This window comes from Brienomyrus brachyistius, chromosome 10, assembly GCF_023856365.1.
Source record: "Brienomyrus brachyistius isolate T26 chromosome 10, BBRACH_0.4, whole genome shotgun sequence".
In the NCBI taxonomy this organism is placed as follows: Eukaryota; Metazoa; Chordata; class Actinopteri; order Osteoglossiformes; family Mormyridae; genus Brienomyrus; species Brienomyrus brachyistius.
Window position 1 is genome coordinate 20,213,854 of NC_064542.1, and position 21,229 is coordinate 20,235,082.

The 21,229-nt window shown below is 43.9% G+C and overlaps 2 protein-coding genes across 2 annotated transcripts; both read left to right on the forward strand.

Annotated features, from left to right (window-relative positions):
- Positions 1-926: 926 nt before the first annotated feature.
- Positions 927-4,194, forward strand: LOC125750673 (hepatitis A virus cellular receptor 1 homolog). Its single transcript, XM_049028840.1, has 5 exons — positions 927-1,009; positions 1,090-1,431; positions 1,920-1,969; positions 2,126-2,210; positions 2,667-4,194. The coding sequence occupies exons 1-5, from the start codon at positions 937-939 to the stop codon at positions 2,732-2,734; spliced, it is 618 nt and encodes a 205-aa protein (XP_048884797.1). The 5' UTR covers positions 927-936; the 3' UTR covers positions 2,735-4,194.
- Positions 4,195-13,213: 9,019 nt separating this feature from the next.
- Positions 13,214-19,546, forward strand: LOC125750212 (AAC-rich mRNA clone AAC11 protein-like). Its single transcript, XM_049027665.1, has 6 exons — positions 13,214-13,268; positions 13,917-13,947; positions 14,924-15,415; positions 16,770-16,997; positions 19,249-19,338; positions 19,498-19,546. Coding segments are annotated over exons 1-5 (807 nt in total). The 3' UTR covers positions 19,250-19,338; positions 19,498-19,546.
- Positions 19,547-21,229: the final 1,683 nt, after the last annotated feature.

The window sequence follows — 21,229 nt, forward strand, 5'->3', positions numbered from 1 at the left end:
GAAAATGTATAAAAATTGGTGTAAAACAGTGTTGGACACGATTGCAAGTGTCCTGCCTTGGTTGTAACCATCCATCCATCCATCCATCCATTTTCCAAACCGCTTATCCTTCTGGGTCGCGGGGGGTCCGGAGCCTATGCCGGAAGCAATGGGCACGAGGCAGGGAATAACCCAGGATGGCGGGCCAGCCCATCGCAGGGCACACTCACACACCATTTAGCAAGTCCAATTAGCCTCAACATGTCTTTGGACTGTGGGGGGAAACCGAAGTACCCGGAGGAAACCCCACGACGACATGGGGAGAACATGCAAACTCCGCACACATGTGACCCAGGTGGAGACTGGTTGTAACCACATTGTTGCAATAAAGACTGAATTTGGACCTACACGAGCGGCTTCTGACTTCTGATTTGGCGGGGACGGAAAAACCACATCATAACTTCAGGAGATTTCACCAGGGCCCCTTTCTGACGATCGGCATATTTACTTGTTCTTAGATCCAGCCCTGCTTATACGGCTCCGCCACGGAGGAAAAGGTCGCCATCTTGTGGTAAAAACAGGAACACTGCAAAAATAAATTACATTTACACTTGCTTTTCAGTCACATTCAGAGCCTTCAGCAGGACTAATGCTCAATTCAAACTTGATACACCCATCTGTAGGTAGTCAAAACCATACGAACAGCTACGTTCACCTGCTATAATCTGAATTTGCGTTTTCATTGTTAACGCAGTCAGAAAATGGATGGGTGGATTTACAACGCGTTATGAGTAATGGCTTTCCACTTTATATTTTCTTGTGGCCCAAAATAGATGTCGTCTGCAATCTTGTGGTGGGGTAAAAGGAAGTGATGAGAAACCCTTAAAAAATAATCGTGGGCGTGTGTCATTCCGTTATTTATGTCACAGCCGTCTGGAAAAGGATTATTCAGCATCGATGACTTTGCTTCTAGCCAAAATGCATGCTTTATTCCTAGTGCATTACTGCTTCACCTTTAGTATAGGGCTCGGTAAGTTGGAATTAATTATGGTATCTTTAATGAACTTGGACTGTCTCAGGCGGGATCATCATGCTTCTGTTTATTTGCAGGGTGCAGTGCTGCATTAAAGTTGGTGGTGGGGTCCGCTGGGGACCCAGTAACGCTGCGCTGCAAATACAGCGTTGAAACGCACGGGGCTGTAAGCGCGTGCTGGGGACGAGGCTTGGTGCCGCTGTTCAAATGCCAGGACACCATCGTTTCCACCGATGGAGCTAAAGTGACTTTCAGGACTTCGGGGAGGTATCAGTTACGGGGGGGAATGGAGGGAGGCGATGTCTCCCTCACCATCGTCAACATCACGCAGCAAGACTCGGGGAATTATGGATGCCGCGTGGAAATACCAGGACTGTTCAACGACGAAAAATACAACTTCCATTTGCTGGTCAGAGATGGTAAGAACCCCTTGGCGTAACCTCTCCAGTGAGCAACCGGCATGCTTATTAATGCTTAGTCTAACCATGTATGCCGGACAGAACATTTCTGCTAGATTGACTCAAAAGCTGCTGTGTGCATCACCATAACAGAAAAACAATATTTGATATGTCAGGATGCTTTATTTTAAATGATTTACGTTTCAATTCCAGTCCTTTAAAACATTTGCAAATTTGTTTACTCATTATTACTGTGAAGTACGTGACAGTTCAAGTGTCCTTCCAGCACCTGGAAGATGAACTTTTACTACACTACGGTCTGGAAACGCTAGATACTACTGACCATTGTAAGGATCAACCACAACTGAAAAGGATTTACAACAGAGTATCAAAAGCAATATCAAGAATGTGACATTGCATGATGGGTAATGCAGATATGTTCAGATGTGTTTCAGTGTTCTGATTTGTTCATTTTATTTATTTTGTTTGTCTGTACATGGAAACTCCAGCCTTCACCACAGAGGGAACCATTGTAGTACCTGCCAGAGTCCAGACTGAGGTGCTTTTATTAATTATTAATCCTTCATCACATTAATCCAAGAGACAAAAATCAACAGCTAATCAAGGGCTTAATAGCAGGCAGCCTGACCTGTGATTTTGCAATGTGCAGCCAATGTGTACATCCTTCTGTTCATTTTGACGTCTCTCATTTTAGCAAGAGGGTCACGACTTCACAGGGAACACGATACGGATTATAGCAATAATAGTCATTTCAGCATTAATCCTCTGCATTATTACAGGTATGTTCAATTAATTACTCAACATTGAAAACTGAATCCAAGTTCTTGAAAAACTATAATATTTAGATTGAAGTACAGTTGGATGCACTGTGAATATATTACTTCCCTGGTGAAAAAAAACATCTAAAAACCAGCTTATACTGGTAGCTGGTTTTAGCTGGTCTGAGATAGACTTTGATGATCATGTCCCAGTTCTTGCTGGTTTCTTTGAGTGGTCATGCTGGTGTGACCAGCTAAACCGTCAAACCACCATGCAAAAACATACCTTAAGCTGGCTGACTACTGGAAATCCATAAACCAGCATCAGCAACCTACGGTGGTCAGGCTGGATTTTTCTTAGCCGAGTTCTAATAAATGACTTTAAAATAACTTGTTCAGATTGCAGAAATGAAAACTTGACTGATAGTTTCCATGATCACTTGGCCTTTATCGTTCTTCCCCACTTTGTTCTCACAGGTTCAAAGTTCTCCAGGAGATGCCAGATCAGCAGAAACACACAGGAAGATGCAGTGCCCACTGTCTGACTCAAATAAGCGCTGATTCCTGGCTAGGAAAGCAGACATGGAAGGCGAACAAGACTGAAACAAATAAATGAAGAAGTGCATGTGCTGGAGGTCACCAACGCGATAGGAAAGTCCCTTCATGCTCACATTCAAACAGAAGGAATGGTTCTCAAACAGTATCATATGCTGAAAAATATCAGTGACAGCTGCTATGACCCACATGCAAAATGTGTGATCTTTTCTGACGCTCCCTGACTGCTGTGACAATGAAGACAGCGGTCATCATCATTTTCCCCTCACTGGTCACAGAGGAAGTAGAGACCCTCCCACCAAGGGACCAATGAGAGTCTTTTAAATGAAACTGGCGATTCATGACACCATTCATGTGAGTCTGGCTTCAGAAAAAGTGCCGTGCGCTTCCTCTGTGCATGCTGGGCTTTGTAATTCCAGGAGGGGAAACCAGTGAAAGCCAGTGAAGGCAGTGATTACCGGACATGCCCGACCCCCAAAAGCTCAGTGGCTGACCAGCAGCTTGTCACTCTGTGCATAGATCTGACCCGGCTCAGAACCTTCCCACTCTTCTCCTTCCCACTCTGAGTTTTCAGGAAATTGTTTCAGCTGCCTATGGTCTCCTGACTGTCATGCTAGCAGACAGTGTCGGCACACGCCAGGACAGCCACACTGGAGCACGGGTACAGGTGGGGGGGGGGAGGGGAGGGACACGTAAAATGACCCTCCATGCACCAAAGAGGGAGGAAACACTGCCGCGTACTGCAGTGTTCTGACATCACAGGCCAGCGCAGTGCGGAGAGGAAGTCCGAGGTGGGCTGATTTCCTACAGACCACTTCCTTTAAGCCCTCTGCTAAGACCTTGCTAACTCTGTGTTCAGGCTAAAAATGCACTGATACCTTAACACACACTCTAACGTGACCCTTAACACACAGTCTAATAAAACACACTGTCTCGCATAGCATACAACCCACAGTTTGATGTAACAATGTCTGAAGTAACATAACGTAGTCTAATACGACATAAGTCATATAACACACAGTCCACCAGGGGCGCAGATGGTGGTGGGGAAGGGGGGACAGTTATATATAGCCACCCCCCCACTTTTGGTGAAAAAAAATGATAAGTAGCATCCCTAAATAAAGTATCATTGGACATCTAAAGCTTCAGACTCATTAAACTGTCAACCATCACATACTACTCACAGCATGTGGATACTGCAGTCAGGAGTCCACACACACTCACACTCCCACTGTCTCACTTTATCTCCATTTATAGGTAGACAAAGTTCACACTTTCCTATCAGCTCACAAATAACTTCAAAAATTTCAGCTTCCACAATGACCTGCCAATTTAACAAAGGATAAATAACTCAAATACTGATGTTACTTTTTTTAATTCAAAAGCATCTGTACTTTATGTAACACTGCTGAAGTATCTGATTGTTCTCATTAAAAAGAGAAAAACGAAACATTTTACATTCTGTTTATATTCCTCCATTGCAGGTTTTTTCCTGAACAAGTTGAGAAATGTGCTGAAATTGTGCCGGATACAGTTTTGGTCACACGGACCAAAGCGGTGTCCAATACAGATAAAAATGTAATGCAGAAAAAAGCAAAGATCCATCATAGACCTCTTTCAAACAGCGAGCAATGCAAATAAACGTAAATTCTATGGTGAATGTAATTTTCAACATAATTTTTCCTATATCTCTGGCCAATTTATGCTACAGTAAAAAAGCCTAATGTGAAATTATGTCTGTTAAATCAAAGCTAAGAGCGTGTCTTCACATACCATGTAACAATATACTGCAGCTCAGTAAATTCAAAATTGAAACACATTGTAGAGAAGTCTCTGCCCCCAGAAGCTCTTGCCCCTCCTGGTCATCGACGTCTCGGACAGCGGCCCAGCAGGCTGACACTGGTGGCCTGAGGGAGCGCTGATTGGATCCAAGGTGCTGTGGCAGGACGGGGGGGTACGGCGTTAAGTTAAATTAAGTTAAATTAAGTTAAATTAACTTAACTTATAACTTAACTTAATATAACTTAACTTAATATAACTTAATATAACCTCTCTCTCTCTCTCTCTCTCTCATATATAACTTAACTTAATATAACTTAACTTAATATAACTTAAGTTAAGTTATATTAAGTTATATTGAGTTAACTTAATATAACTTAATATAACTTAACTTACTTAACATAACTTAATATAACTTAATATAATTTAACTTAATATAACTTAATATTAAGTTATATTAACTTAATATAACTTAACTTAACATAACTTAATATAACTTAACTTAATATAACTTAAGTTAAGTTAACTTAATATTTTTATGAGTGGGCTTCAGTATTAGGCTTCCCGCTTGAGACAATATTAACACAGCAGTTTGCTCACCTGCCAGCTGGTTCCCTGTGTGCTGAAGCTGAGTGCGGGCATGGGGGGAATTGGGCGGGGCGAGGGCAGAATCTGGGACGAGAGAGCACACTTACAAGAGGCATCTGCTGAAAGTGAAACCCCTGCAGACCCCTGCGTCTGTGCTTTGCTGAGGCTCATGGGAAAGTGCATCACAGGTCCGATGTCGTCCTGGTGAGACGCCTGCAGAGTCCGACTGGGCCCTGCGCACTCGCTGACTGGTCAGGATCTGCAGCTGAGCTTCCTTCCCCCATGGAAACTTGTCTGTGATGCTGTGGGCCCAGCTTACAACGTGGGCCGTCCATGACTTGCTCTGCAAAAGCGTAGATAATGACTGCTGTCAGTATTATCATATGGTGGCAGGTTCAGGGTGCCCGTATCTTACAGTCATCAGATTGACATGGTAGCGAGGATGGCAGGCGTTGTCATGCTGGGAGGGGAGGTTTGATTTGGTGAACGACTTCGTTTGATGATGAATATAATCCAGTAGACCTTCGGCTATTAATAAATATGTGCTAAATGAGTATTGTAGTACACTTTTTTCAGGTTTTTTGGTAATTCTGTGAAATTTATTATGGGTCATACTCAACCCCCCTCACTGGCAGATTTTATCAGCAACACTTCAAAATCCTGGGATAACACTGCTTTTGAATGTACTGTCAAAATACTGTGGTATTATGTCTGGACGGTATGAAAAACGATGTACTGCCCAAGCCTATATCAGTGTTTGTTCTGTTGTTTAATTTGGAGGTTGATTCAGCCTAATTCCTGTAGGATGTTAGGGTATGTAATATGGAGTCGCGTCTCGTTTTACTGTATCTCAGAGCCCGCTGTGAAACAGCTGTTGCCACTTCTTCTGCTCCACAGCCACCCACAGGTCTGTCAGGCTGGAGCAGGCTGTCAGAGCAATATCCAGAAGGATCTACTCCAGTAGCACCAGTGGGGCTGCTTCAGGCATCCCACTTCTGACACCAGTATAAGATCTGGCAGACCATGGTATCATGGCAGCAAAATGAGATAAGTCTTGTCTTAAGAGAAGAACACCCTTTCATTAACCCCTTAAAAGGACTAACTTCTTCTTCTTGTGGCTGCTCCCTTTCGGGGTCACCACAGCAGATCACCTGCTTCCATTTCTTCCTGCCCTCTGCATCTTCCTCTTTCACTTCAACCACCTGCATCTCCGCCTAGAACTGACACAGACGCCGAACCACCACCAACTACATATAACAGTGAAATGCAGGGAGGTCTGATACCAGACAGGAAGGTGCACACATGGTGGGTAATTCGGACAGGCTGGTATGTGTATTCCAGAAACTGCTGATCTCCTGGGATTTTCATGCACATCCATCTCTAGGGTTTACTTGGAATGGGCCAAGAGATAAACACACAGTGAGCAGCGGTTCTCTGGATGCCCTGTGGATGGTAGAGGTCAGAGAAAAATGACCAGACTGGTTCAAGCAGATAGAACAGCGACAGTAACTCAAAAAAACCACAAGAAGAGCACCTCTGAGCAGACAGCACATCGAACCTTGAAGCAGATGGGTTACAGCAGCATTAGACCACACCGGGTGCCAGTCCTGTCAGCTAATAACAGGAAATGGTGGCTACGGTGGGAATGGGCTCATCAAAATGGCACAAAGGACGATTGGAGAAAACGTTCTTCGGTCTGATGATTCTCAATTTCTGCTACAACATTCAGAATTCGGCAGAAACGAGACATAAAAAAGCACGGATCCATCTTGCCTTGTATTAAGAATTCAGCCTGGTGGTGGTGATGTAATGGTGTGTGTGATGGGGGGGGGGTATTTCTTTGGCATACTTTGGACTACTGTTAGTACCAATTGTTCATTGTTTAGATGCCACATCTCAAAGTGGTTCATCCTGCTTATGCCAAGGCTAACAAACAAAAAGTAATCACAGTTCATTTTTCAAAAGAAAATTATTTCAATTAGTATTTAATAACTTTCCGATATTCACCTAGGAAATTTATGTCCTATATGGACAGAACGTCTGGTCAGGCTGCTCACTAGAAGCGGCGACAGGCTGCTCACTGGAAGCAGTTCGTTATGTTACCATAAAAACTGTCAGATAGGCACTTGCGTTTTGAAAACCAAGGAAAAGCAGATTGCAGTAAACCAGCAGATTGCAGTAAATGCATCTGAACACGGAGTAAAATGTCACATTGCTCAGTTATAAACATGTCACGTCCATCCGGCTTGTCATTCCCAGTCACTGGAGCCTCCTTCCTGACTCTGATGGCTGCCGTTGCACAGACCGTTACTCTGCCCTGCCGGCTATGATGTTGGGACACATGGTGGGTTAGGAACGTACTGGGAAAGGGGACGGTTAAGATACAGCAAGTGTCCCGATACAATCATTTCCAGCAAAGGGAAAAGTGAAAAACAGAAGATGAGAAGAGATACCAGTTACTGCGTGGACTGAAAATAGGTATCATCTCACTGACCCTCATCAGCACTGCGATGGGAGTTTACAGATGTCACGTGGCGTATATCTTTAATAGGCCTATTAAAAGTCTTGGCTTGAGTACAGTGGAATCTCACGTTTCTCGAAGAAACTTCGAAACTTTTCACTGCTGTTAATTTAGCATTTTTAATAACGGTGACACGGTTCGGCATGACAAGAGAGAGAATCCACATAATGGCTGAACGAAACAGGGCGTCGGGGCAGACAGGTCAAGAAAAGGACGACACTGGCGCAGATCAGATACGTAAAATGACTTATTTTCTTCCTGAATGCCCAGGCACTAAAAACCAACACAACGCGTTTGCGTGGTCGTAGTTCAGGCAGGAGTCAGGCGATCGGTATCGGCAGCCAGAGGCTTGGCAAGACTCAGACTTGGAAGATGGGCGATGAGCGCAGAGCTAGGCAGAATTTTGAGTCATCAAAGAATGGAAACAGGATCAAAAACACAGGCAGACAGGGAAAGAGAACGTAGGAGAAAATACCCAAACTCTCAACAGCCTAAGAATATCTCGTGACCGGCAGACAATTGGAACCAATTGAACACAACTGGTATTAACAGTAAATTGGAGTAGGCAGGGAAGAGGTTTCCCAGATGGTGCCAGTCTCACAACTCAGGATTCCCTGGGGCTATGGTGACGAGTAGAGGAACACAGGGTGATGTCAAAGGGGTTTTCCTGGACTGATCTGTGACACAGGCTTTATTAAAAGGAACACATATGAAGTACTGATTTGTACTTCAGTAGTAACCGAGTTCTTACTAAGTATTTGTGCTTCACCAAGTGTTACCGTTTATTTTTTATAATTATTACTAAACGAGTAATAACGAGTAATGCGCCCTTACATCTTCTTGTGTTATTTTATATCTGCTACTGACGATCCTGAATATCACAGCTTGTTTGCTGTTCACATTTTCTTAGGCTTTAGACCGGTGCTCCATCGGCCTTGGCTTTTCAGTTCAGTCTTGCTTAGTTTCTCAAGTTTTCTTCTTAATTTCTGTTAGTGACTTTTATAGGGATTGGCAGGGCATTTACCTATGCTAATTAGAATAGAATAGAATAGAATAGAATAGAATAGAATAGAATAGAATAGAATAGAAAGTCTTTATTGTCATTTTACTGAAGCACGGTTGTTACTTGTACAACGAAATTGCAGTGGTGCTTCTAAAGTGCAGACGTATACAGACACTGCGCAATACAAACATCATTCTGCAATACACTGTAGTAGACAGACAAAGTGAGATGCAATAACATACAGTGGGGGCGGCATGGTGGTGCAGTGCAGAAGCGTGCAAAGAAGGTGTTCAGCTCTTCTGCTAGTGCAATGCTTGAGTCCACGGCTGCATTGGTCAGTCCCCTGAAACTGGTGATCTGCCAGATCAGCTGAGACACTGGCCAGCCAAGGTGCTGAGGTCATAAATGATCCCTGGGCATCTTTTAAAGAGTACGGTTGGTACCCAGGTGTCCTGGCTAAAATCGCCCTTTCAAATCTGGCCCCCTGATCATCACCTATATTTAAATCAATTCTCTCCTGCTCCTTCACCACCTTACTGTAGCTACTGTGTGGTTAGCGTCCTCACGCAGAATGGCTGCCGCTGCGTCCTAGTTTGAGGAGATAATAACGCTTAGAATAAAGACGTTTCTCAACAGAAAATTTGTCACATCTTCCCATCTTAGTTAACAACTTATTTTATAAGTTGGTCAAAACAAAAAATAAAAAACACTCTACTTAGTTATATACGTATTTTGAACAATTATTTTCGTCCTCTGAAAAATTCGGAAAAATGCTAAGTTACTGCAATTTCAGGAAGTGAGTTTCAACCTGGCAGAAGCTTTGGGTGCTTTTCTACCGCACCAGGTTCTTTTGATACGGTAATTTCGATATTTTCCCTTTTCCATTGACTTATAATTTCCGTACAGAATTTAAAGCAAGAATTAACCTGATCTTCATTTAACTGACTAGTGACGTAGGAATTGCTTGTGTATCGTACATTATCCAGCCCAATAATATTGTAGCTGTGAATTACATGCTGGGACGTTGTATATAGACCCCCATCTTTGATAATGTTAATGTTTGTTGTATTTCCAAATGTCGTATGTGTGTTTGGCCATGTCTTGCGTGAACGCTGCCCGATCCTAGCACATCTTTAGCGCTGTATAAATTACAGTGTACTTTACTGTCCAGCGTCAGACCTCCCTGTGTTTCTTGGTTGAGTTTGTGTTCTGAACTTAACAGAAACACCGAGCTTAATAATTTTTTAAACTGAGCCAACAACTGAGCCTAGTGTGGTACTTGAGGTGGCTCCCCATTGGTTCTGTAAACGTGCTTTGGTTGCTTTGAAAAGTGCTATATAAGTGTGACTTTAATTCATTCAAAAGCGCAGCAAACTAAGAAACTCTAGTGTGCTGCTTGTACTAACTGCTATCTTCCGGGAACTGTTGAGAGGCTCCACGACCCCCATTTCATCTTTACATGGCTCTGATTAATTACAAATTGGTTAAACCCTGGTGATATTTTAAAAGCCGATTTGCGGTTGTTTCGTGGCATATTCACTTCTAATTAATACACTTCTGCGGAACTGATAATGCAGTAGTTTCCTCTTTGTATTCATGTTGCAGGTAAAGACTGCCACCTTGTGGCTGAAATTCAACTTTGAATATATATCGGTGCTGCGTCGTTAATTGTCTCACCATTTGCTCCTAGAGAAATGCAATTTCAACCCTCTGTATACTTGTATATGGCTGAGTTGACAATAAACATTCCTGAGTCTTGATGACGCATTCTACCCTGATGTTGTCTACAGTCAACCCTTCCACATCGTGGGGGTTAGGAGCGCAGACTCCCCGCGATCGGGACCAACCAAGTGAAATTCAGTGATTTAGTGAGCATGTGAGCGGAGTGAAAACATAGAAAATTTGAGACTGTTGGAGATGGGAGCCGATACCAGAGAGGTGGAAATGATCAAGCAACACGTGCTCACTGCTGCGGAGCCGATGAAAGCCCCACCTGCAGTGCAGACTCCCGACCTGGAGGGGGGGCTGCTCAGCCTGTGACTGAGTCACCCACCACCGGTGAGGTCTCCGTCACTCCACTGCAGCTGTTCGCCGACTCCCCTATGCTCTCCATCAGCACCTGTGCAGAACCGGGCTGCTGCAGGTGTCCAGACAGCTTGCCCAGGAGAGGGCGCCAACACACCCATAGAGCCCTGCCTGGAGAGTGAAGCTGCCATGCGGCTCTGCTGCCCTGCCTCCTGAAGTCGGCCTCAGTTGTCAGCAGGTGCCCTGATGCCTGCTCTGTCGTTTCCGGCTCCTGCCTGCAGCTTGTGGCCTGTGGCCACCATCCTGCCAGCTTCAGCCTGCTCACCCGCGGCCCCCTCCTCCTAGCCAGCTGAAGCCTGCTCGCCCATTGGCCTCCAGCCCCGAGCGCAACCCTCTGCCAGCCCCCAACCCTGAGCATGTCTTCCTGGCTGCCACCCAGAGAGGGTGAACGCAGAGGAGGATTCGCCTGAAGACCTGGACTGGGACCCCTCTGCTCTGGCCCTGAGTCCCGCTCCATGGACCCCGGATCCTGTCCCAAACCTGGGCCACCCTGTCCCCTGTCCCAAGGGGCCTCCGGTATCAATGGGGAGCCAGCTTTATCTGGTTCTCCTAGAGAGGGACCCATGGCCGCTGTGCTGCCCCCCTCGGGGCCCACCTTGCCCAGCTGGTCCCTCAGGTCATTTTTTTCCCTGTTCCTGCCCTCTTCCCTATTCTCAGCCTTCATGTTCCCCTCTCAGCCCAGGCCCTACCATTCCCTTGCCTCCACTTGGTATGGTTGGCCTCTGGCAGGCCGGGTGGGGGGGGCTCATGTCCCAGGGTCCCCTCCCCGGTCTGCCTGAGGGTTACTGTCATGCCCTGCATTCCTGTTCCCTTGTTCTTTCCTCAGTGTGGCTCGTTGGATTCTCACCTGTTACTAATTTGTCTTACCTCTCGTCTTACCCTTGTGCGATTCACACCAGATGCCTGTCTTATATTTTGTATCGAAATATATTTTGATGTATTTTTGCCCATCTCGTGATGCAGGGTCGACTGTAACTGCTTTGGATCTTCAGTTCAACCTGTGATACAGTCTGCTGGGACACCAGGGCACCACTGAGAATTCACAGAATCTTAAGAAGCATGAAAAGCAGATATGGAAAAAACACTCAGGAGGTCGGGGAACCAGGGGAAATGGAAGACAGAGATTTATAAATGTGTGTCTGCGTCTCTCATGGAAAGAAAGAAGGGTGGTTTATATACCAGTTTTCCAAGGTTGGATACATAAAGTGCAACGATTCCATTCTACTTGTGTTCTGAGTGAAAAATAAAATAAAATAAAAGCCAAAATCAATTACTACACAATCCGCTAGACGGCACACGTGTACAAATTAGCGCTGATCATCATTGTGCTTCATAAAGACAAAGGGCCATAATGTGAGGACCAAAGCTGAAATTATATATTTATAAGGGAAAACAATGTGACACATTCAATGAAACACGCTTAGAAGGAATATAACAGCAATTCTCCAAACAGTTCATGCATACAGCACACTAGGTGTAGCTGCAAAACCATATTTCACTCACAACTCTCAAAAGCAAATAATTCAATCAATGAAATAGTCATTATATGTATGAACTGTTTTGAACTGTTTTTTCTATTGTGAGAATGTCACGTATGTTTCGTAAAATGTGCCAAAGCAATCGAGCTGTAACACGAAAACAGCAAAATGGCAACAAAATCATGGACTGCGGCAACCATAAATACAACAATGCTGTATCACTGCATTTTATGGGACATATTCTTAAATGATTATGAAAGTCTGTTGAAATATTTTACGTGTGGTGGCTAATACGATGATCACTTACATAAATACACTGCTCCTCTTCACAGCAGGAGACGGGGAACACCGATAATGGTTCCTTCGCTACGGTGAAGGATCTAACAGCAAAGACGATGTAACATCATTTGAGAAATGCATCAAAGCAATCGAGAAAAACCGTAAATGCCATTTGATCAGAGAAGCCCCAAAGGAGGTGGCCCCAATTCTCTTGCCTCTTCTTGTATAATTTATATTGTGCTGTGACAGCTTTCAAAAGAAAGCAAGTTAACTAAATGAATTATGAACATAACTGCAAAACAATATAATTCAGGGGAACTTATATCTAAAGCCTTTACTTTTCCTTGCAGAAGTATTCAAACGCTTGATAAAATCACACATTTCGCTGGGTGACAAAATTATGCTTTAATATTTCTTTACACAAGATATTTTGATTTTAAATTAGTCTTGTTTCGGTTTAAGTTTTTCAATTCTACCAGTAGTTTGAACTCTCAAACCCCCACGCTGGGTTCCTGCCCCCCAAGATTTTAAAAACGGAAGCGATCGAGATTATGGGGGTGAGTGGCCTTTTGGTTATTTTGCCTCTTTCAAAAATATTAAGCAGGAAATAAGTATTTTTAAAAATGGGAAATGTTCCCTAGCGTGACCGACAGAATAGATGAAGTACGCATGAGAAGATCTGCAGTTGGCAGTGAGGCTGGACATTCCTCAGCAGACGCTCGCCTGTGAGAACATCATGAGGGACCTCGGCAGCCTGACCTGTGCAATGAAACTCCTTCTCCTACTCGCAGGTAAACGCTCGCTAATCCGGGTTTCTGGTCGCGGCTGGACGCACACGACACCAGAGCCCCCGTCCCAGCGGGTGCCGGGATGCTTAATTTAAAGAGCAAATGGTCAATGATTACGTTTAAAAGGTAAGTCTTTGGGATTCCAGCCTTTGGTGCATAGAAACGTCCAAAACTTTTCTCAGATCTCAAGTGCAAAGACAGGCAAACATCTAACCGTTTGCTCTTACAGTTATCAGAGTAAGTTTTTTTCTGTGATGAACCCAATAATGATTTGGCTATTCGACAAAAAAAAATATATAAATGAAGTATCACATTGTTACTTCCTTTAATTTCTCTACAGTGAGTGAATCGTCAGCACAGACAATCACTGGCTTCGCTGGGAGGAGTGTCACCCTGCCTTGCTCTTATAATGCCAAATATTACGGCCCCCTGCCTGCATGCTGGGGGCGAGGTGCGGTGCCACTGCGAGGCTGCAATAACAGAGTCATCGATACCAACGGGCGAATAGTGACTTTCAGAAGAAGTGGCCGATACCTGTTAGAGGGCGAGTTCAGCCAGGGCGATGTCTCCCTGACCATTGTCAATGCTGTGGAAAGTGACTCCGGGACATATGGATGTCGTGTGGACATTCCAGGACTGTTCAATGACCAGAAAAGAAATGTCTTCCTAATCATTCAGAAAGGTAAGCATTCATATATTTTTGCACTGTGTTGTGGTACATGTAGTTTCTGCAAACCTAACATCTCATACTAATGGGTGTGTTAATAATTTCAACATTGTGATCATTTAAAACTTCCGCGAAAATTCCCTCCCTCTAGCTCCCAGACAACAATTAAGGAACATACGTCTTAGGACATAGATTAGCTCTAACAATCATCCATCCATCTTGTGTAACTGCTTGTCCTATTTTGGGCAGCAGGGGGGTTGAGTGTACTGGTGCAGGGCAGGGAACAATCCAGGACAGGAAGCAAAGCTGTAGGGTTTTGATTGCGGTCACAGATTTTTATAAAATTTAAATTTCCTGTTGTGGGGATGGAAAAAGAGACCCCGCAACATCAAAATAACAGGCTTGTATCACATTTGGTCCCCACATTGCAATGTATACCTGGATCACACACACACAGAGCCCTGGCAGAGACTAGAAGGCTAGTAATAGAGGGTTAGACGACAATGCTGATCACTGCGACATGCGATCACTGCCGGGCCTACTAACAATACAAGGAATACCACCATTCATAAAAAAAACTCATCTGTTTATAAATATGTAACATGATACGTAAATATATCATTCAACACATAAGTACCTTTACAATTTTAGCAAGCGTCTCTTTGAGCACCAAGGTGAGATTCTGTTAATTTGCTTCCTATCTGTTTGTTCAGCTATTTTTTCCCATATGGTCCAATTTCATCACTGCAGGTTATATTGAGTTGGTTAGTGCATCAAACGTTGAAAAGGCAGCTGTTATTGCCACCTGCCCTCATGCAGCCTGTCCCTGTTTCACAAATTTGAGTTCTGTTCAATATCTGAAGCTTAGTTGCCGATAGAGAGGTGAATGTAGGGAACGCAACGCAACTCATGTCATCCAGATCATTTTATTGTCCTTACCAGTCATTCCCATGAGCCTGAATTGCTATCAATTATGTTGTTACCTCTACAGCACCTCCAACAACAACACAGGCTCCCATCACGTCCACTGCACTGACAGAGCCTCTGACCTCTACAGGACCTCCAACAACAACACAGGCTCCCATCACATCAACTGCACTGACAGAGCCTCAGACATCTACAGGACCTCCAACAACAACACAGGCTCCCATCACATCAACTGCACTGACAGAGCCTCAGACATCTACAGGACCTCCAACAACAACACAGGCTCCCATCACATCAACTGCACTGACAGAGCCTCAGACATCTACAGGACCTCCAACAACTACACAGGCTCCCATCACATCAACTGCACTGACAGAGCCTCAGACATCTACAGGACCTCCAACAACTACACAGGCTCCCATCACATCAACTGCACTGACAGAGCCTCAGACCTCTACAGCACCTCCAACGACACCATGGGCACCCATTTGGTCTACTTGGCCAACAGACCCGCAGACCACAAGGACACTGACCAGTACAGCCATGGACACTCATGGTATTACATTCAGCACTGCCTCCATTGCACTGCATATCACTTTGCATAAAAGCTTCTGCCAAATAAAAATATATATATATGTATATACTGTATGTAAGAGGTTAACAATACCTGTAGCAATAGTGTGACGAGGGGAGGAGCTACAAAAACGACGTAATGCTTAGTCCTCGTGTAAAAGGGGAGTGTTATAAGGGGCCATGGCAGCCTCATGTGTTCAGTCAGACTCCTCCTCCTCCTGCTCACTAAACTCGCAGCCAATCCGGCCTTCTGGTCGTGGCTGAACGCACTGCACCAGAACCACTGACCCAGCAGCTGCTGGGGTATTCAATTTAAAAAGGAAATGGGCAATAATTTAATGTGTGGTTCTGGTCCATGTAGCTTCTGCAAACCTAACGACTCATACTAATGGGTGTGTTAATAATTTTTACATTGTGATCATTTAAAACTTCCACACAATTTCCCTCCATCCAGCTCCCAGACAACAATTAAGGAACATAAGTCTTAGGACATAGATTAGCTCTAACAATCATCCATCCATCTTGTGTAACTGCTTGTCCTATTTTGGGCAGCAGGAGGGTTGAGCGTAGTGGTACAGGGCAGGGACCAATCCAGAACAGGATGCAAACCCAACACAGGGCGTACACACACACACACACACACACACACGCACACATACACAAAATTTGGTAACTCCAATTAACCTCAGCATGATTTTGGACTGGGGGGAGCGTGGCTGGAGTACCCCGAAGAAACACGACAGCAATACAGGGAGAACAATCAAATTCCACAAACACACACACACACGCACACACACACACACACAGAGCCCTGGCAGAGACGAGAAGGCTGGTAATAGAGGGTTAGACGACAATGCTGATCACTGCGACATCGGGCCGGGCCTACTAACAATACAAGGAATACCACCATTCATAAAAACTCACCTGTTTATAAGTACAATATGTAACATGATAGGTAAATATATCATTCAACACATAAGTACCTTTACAATTTTAGCAAGCGTCTCTTTGAGCACCAAGGTGAGATTCTGTTAATTTGCTTCCTATCTGTTTGTTCAGCTATTTTTTCCCATATGGTCCAATTTCATCACAGCAGGTTATATTGAGTTGGTTAGTGCATCAAACGTTGAAAAGGCAGCTGTTATTGCCACCTGCCCTCATGCAGCCTGTCCCTGTTTCACAAATTAGAGTTCTGTTCAATATCTGAAGCTTAGTTGCCGATAGAGAGGTGGATGTAGGGAACGCAACTCAACTCATGTCATCCAGATCATTTTATTGTCCTTACCAGTCATTCCCATGAGCCTGAATTGCTATCAATTATGTTGTTACCTCTACAGCACCTCCAACAACAACACAGGCTCCCATCACGTCCACTGCACTGACAGAGCCTCTGACCTCTACAGGACATCCAACAACAACACAGGCTCCCATCACATCAACTGCACTGACAGAGCCTCTGACCTCTACAGGACCTCCAACGACACCATGGGCACCCATGTGGTCTACTTGGCCAACAGACCCACAGACTACAAGGACACTGACCAGTACAGCCATGGACACTCATGGTGCAGTATAACTTCCCGCACTGCCTCCATTACATCAGCATGCTTTGGATATATACCACTTCTAAGAGAGCGCCCATCTGTTCTCTTGGACCTTCTAAAGATGTACATGCACAGACACACACAAACGTACTCACAGTGGCCACTTTATTAGGCACACCTGTCTAGTACTGGGTGGGACCGCCGCTTGCTAGAACCACTTCAAGATTCGAAAAGTTGTGTGAGATGCCTTTCTGCACACCACTGCTCTGCTGAGCTGCTGTTTTTGCACTCGTGACCTTCCTGTTAGCTCCAAGGAGTCCAGTCATTCCCCTCTGACCTCTCTCATTAACAAGGTGTTTTTGGCCACAGAAATACCCCTGACTGGCTGTTTTTGATCATCCTATCATTATACAGCAGACACGGTAGTTTGTGAAAATGCCAGGACAGCGGCTGTTTCTGAGAGGCTGGAACCACCAAGTCTGGTACCAGCAGTCATACCATCTTTAACTTCACTTGGATCATGCATCTAAGGCTTAGTCGAACAATTTCTCTTCCTCTCAAATGTGTCTGCCGTCTTTACATAATGATTTGCAGCCACATTTGCACATTTCATATTAGCTGTTTGTTAGAGCAGGGTTTTTCTGATACCGAGCAGATACAGAGCAGTCCAACAAGTGATTTGTGGGGGCTGCCATCTTGGCGCACCGCTATAATGCAGTGGCACTTTGTGCCGACAATGACAGCAGCTTGAACAGACAGAATGACGTCGTCAGACAGTGGCCCCCAGCTACCGATCAATGTATCTTATATGGATGGCAATCGTCACGTTATTCAAATTTTACAAGTGCATTAGACATTGGTTACAATAACTAGAAATACAGAGTAAAATGCTTTACCATCCGCTGCACTGTACTCACTTCATATACTAGTGTGTTGCATTAACCATTACGGACCAGTCACATCAGTAACAAAAAATACAAATTTCAGTTTTCATAAGTATTCAGAATTATTTCATTAATCGTTTGGCCTGTGATAAGCAACCAAATGCCAACTACAGGTCGGTCATAGAGTTTTAACGTTCCCCGAGCTCCGGATGGGTCGGCCGAACATTGCGCACTGTGCCAGACAGTGGACACATTATTCTAAAAGGCCCGGTCCGATACTCACAGTCCATTAACAACCACAACAAGGCTGAAGTAGCTGTGAATTCTGGAGTTCTGTACGTCACGACCAAACCTCTCAAGTTGTTTATAACCAGGAAGGAATACTATAGGTTTCTATTAAAACTTTTCAATAGAGTCCTAATTTCAACACACAAGAAAAGTATATCTATATAAAGGGTATTCTATCATTCCATATCTCATTTAGAAAATATATCGATACACCATAAAAATGTTATATACCTCCTAGCCCTATTAGCGAATGGATAAATTGCTCTCTGTGTGCTAAAGGCTTGTGTGTTTTTCTGCTACTGTTTGAGCAGCCAATGACAGTACAAGATCCTCCTGCTTTCATGTACATGTCTGTCAGAGTAATGTTAAATAATATATTACACTATGAGGACAGCTTCCTTTCACACACAGGTATATTTGTGAGGAGATGGCACTGCACTAATGGTGGTGATTTTACTTCCGGTACTTTGCCGGATCACTCTATATCAATGTTTCCCAACCTGGTCCTCAGGGACCCACAGACGGTCCACGTTTTTGCCCCCTCCCAGCTCCCGCAAAAATGTAGACTGTCTGGCAGGAAGCTGAGCAGGAGCAAAAATGTGGACTGTCTGGCAGGAAGCTGAGCAGGAGCAAAAATGTGGACTGTCTGGCAGGAAGCTGGAAGGGAGCAAAAATGTGGACTGTCTGGCAGGAAGCTGGGAGGGAGCAAAAATGTGGACTGTCTGGCAGGAAGCTGGGAGGGAGCAAAAATGTGGACTGTCTGGCAGGGTGCTGAGCAGAAGCAAAAATGTGCACTGCCTGTGGGTCCCCGAGAACTGGGTTGGGAAACACTGCTCTATACCTTTCAAAGTGACCACTGAATGTAAATCTCTTTAACCACTGTCTCTCCAGAAAGTTTCACAACAACAAGCTGCCAGCACTCATGGTATAACTTTCATTATGGTCATATATCAGCTTTCTATGGACATGCAGCAATTCTAAAGGGTCACCTGACTCTCACGGTCCTCTTGGACTTCCTGAAGATGTATTCACACTCAGATATGTTAATGTATTATCCTCGATTTAACGAATATATATACATTTTGTCAATATCGTTACAGAACCTCCGAAAACACATCCTGGGACCTCAAGTAGACTGACAGACCCACAGACCACAAGGGCACTGACTACTACAGCAACAGACACTCGTGGTACAACTTGCACACTGCCCCTATTACACCCACATATCATGTTTATATGCACTATGCCGTTTATACACAGCTTCCGCAGCAACATACCTCCATTCTATTGGCATCTGTTGAAAACATATTATCTTCTGAACTATATTTCTCGCAATATTGATTTCCCAGCATCACGTCGTCCCTCGCATGCAGCAGCACCATCTCCTGCATCGTCCCTCCGACGATCCATGAAAGAGGACACCGAAATGCAGACTATCGCAGACACTGAGAGAAAAGGTATTTACCTTACTGGTTATATCGCATTTGTGATAGAAAATTCATGATTATGCAAATATATATATTTATATATATATATATATATATATATATATATATATATATATACATATCTAATCAGTAATTAATAATAGAACTTATAATGGTGCTGTTGATTTACCTATAATGATTGAAACAATATAACCTCACTTGAATCAGTCTGATGTATCAAGCACAATGTACTAATGCAAGCTTGCTTAAGTAAAGGGATTTCTATTTTCTATTAAGGAACTAACGTTTGCCATAATAAAGCTTGCTCAGCAAGGGCCGGGGTCAGCATGACCTGGAAGTGAGATAAAAGTTATTGGGTAATTGGATAAATTTAACTCGACTCAGTATGAAACTGCAAAGGAAAATTCCGTTCAGGTTGCCCTGTTCTGAGCCGATAAGCCTCAATAATCTGAAGTACCTGGTGTCTACAGACACCTGATCCTTTTCTTTGGACTGTCTGATGACTGCATTTTTGGCAATAAGAGATGTATGCACTTGTTGTTCGGGGAGCAGAACACGAGACGCATGATTGCTGAGTGTCAAACACTTAAACGTCGGACTTCGAGAAATTTCTTCCACACATTACAATCACGAAACCTAAGAATTCACTCGACTATTGTTTATTCTAAAGAAACATTATTTAATCTTACGGAAAATACGACGTGTTTCTTTTACTTGCTCATTGCAGAACTAAAGCATCCGGATGTGAGTATTCAGGAACCATTCACACCAACGGAAGAATATTTCTACAAGGAAACGCAGATCAAAGATGCTTCACTGTTATTTTCAGGTTCTCAGTCTGAGCCTCTGGATTCTGGTACCGGGGTTAACCTTCTTGCTGGGGACCGCGGGCCTGATCCTGTGGTGTAAGTATGCAGATGTGCGTGTGCACAGTCACACCATCGTACACAGAGGCGCGTAATGATTCGGAGAAGCCACGTCTAAAGCTGCAGTACCCCGATACTCTAATAGTCATTTGGGCTTTGAGGGCCACAGTAACATTCAAACCTCCTTTCTTTAGGTTTTTCATCATGGGGATCATGATGCACAACAGTTAAAAAAAATCAATGCTAGTTTAATAGCTACCTATTAATAAAACTGTTTCTCAGGTATTTTCTTCTGCAAAATTTCATCTAACAATCCTTCTATGAAACTGGCCAACTTGTACAGAAGCAAGAAATATATATTGCTCCTTTCTGGTGACTGTGTTACGAACTGTAAATGAAGAAATAAACATATCGGGTTTTCATTTTCCTTTAAAACAATTAAGAAAAATGTTCGCGACTGCAAAATGCAAAAAAAACGTATAACAAAACCTTCCAGCTGAGTTCAGTAAAGAGGTGTATGACTTTGAAGGTTAGGTTGCTATGCCTCTGACCAGAAGGTTGCTGGTTCGATTCCTGGGGTCAGCAGAGAGAGCGAGGCCCTTAAGCCCAAATTGTTGATCCTGCTTTGGTCCCTACAATGTAATATAAACCTAATCCACATACACACACACACACACACACACACACACACACACAAACCTGTAATCATATCTTTGTGGGGACCACTCATTCATTTCAATGGGAAAAATGCTAACGCTAACTATAAC

Bases quoted from the DNA above. Each gene is read 5' to 3' on its own strand.
- LOC125750212 (XM_049027665.1), top strand. From the start codon at position 13,214: ATGAGGGACCTCGGCAGCCTGACCTGTGCAATGAAACTCCTTCTCCTA. The intron at 13,269-13,916 runs GTAAACGCTCGC...TTCAATGACCAG, and splicing joins ACTCCTTCTCCTACTCGCAG to AAAAGAAATGTCTTCCTAAT. The intron at 13,948-14,923 runs GTAAGCATTCAT...TTACCTCTACAG, and splicing joins CTTCCTAATCATTCAGAAAG to CACCTCCAACAACAACACAG.
- LOC125750673 (XM_049028840.1), top strand. From the start codon at position 937: ATGACTTTGCTTCTAGCCAAAATGCATGCTTTATTCCTAGTGCATTAC. The intron at 1,010-1,089 runs GTAAGTTGGAAT...GTTTATTTGCAG, and splicing joins CACCTTTAGTATAGGGCTCG to GGTGCAGTGCTGCATTAAAG. The intron at 1,970-2,125 runs GTGCTTTTATTA...CTCTCATTTTAG, and splicing joins CTGCCAGAGTCCAGACTGAG to CAAGAGGGTCACGACTTCAC.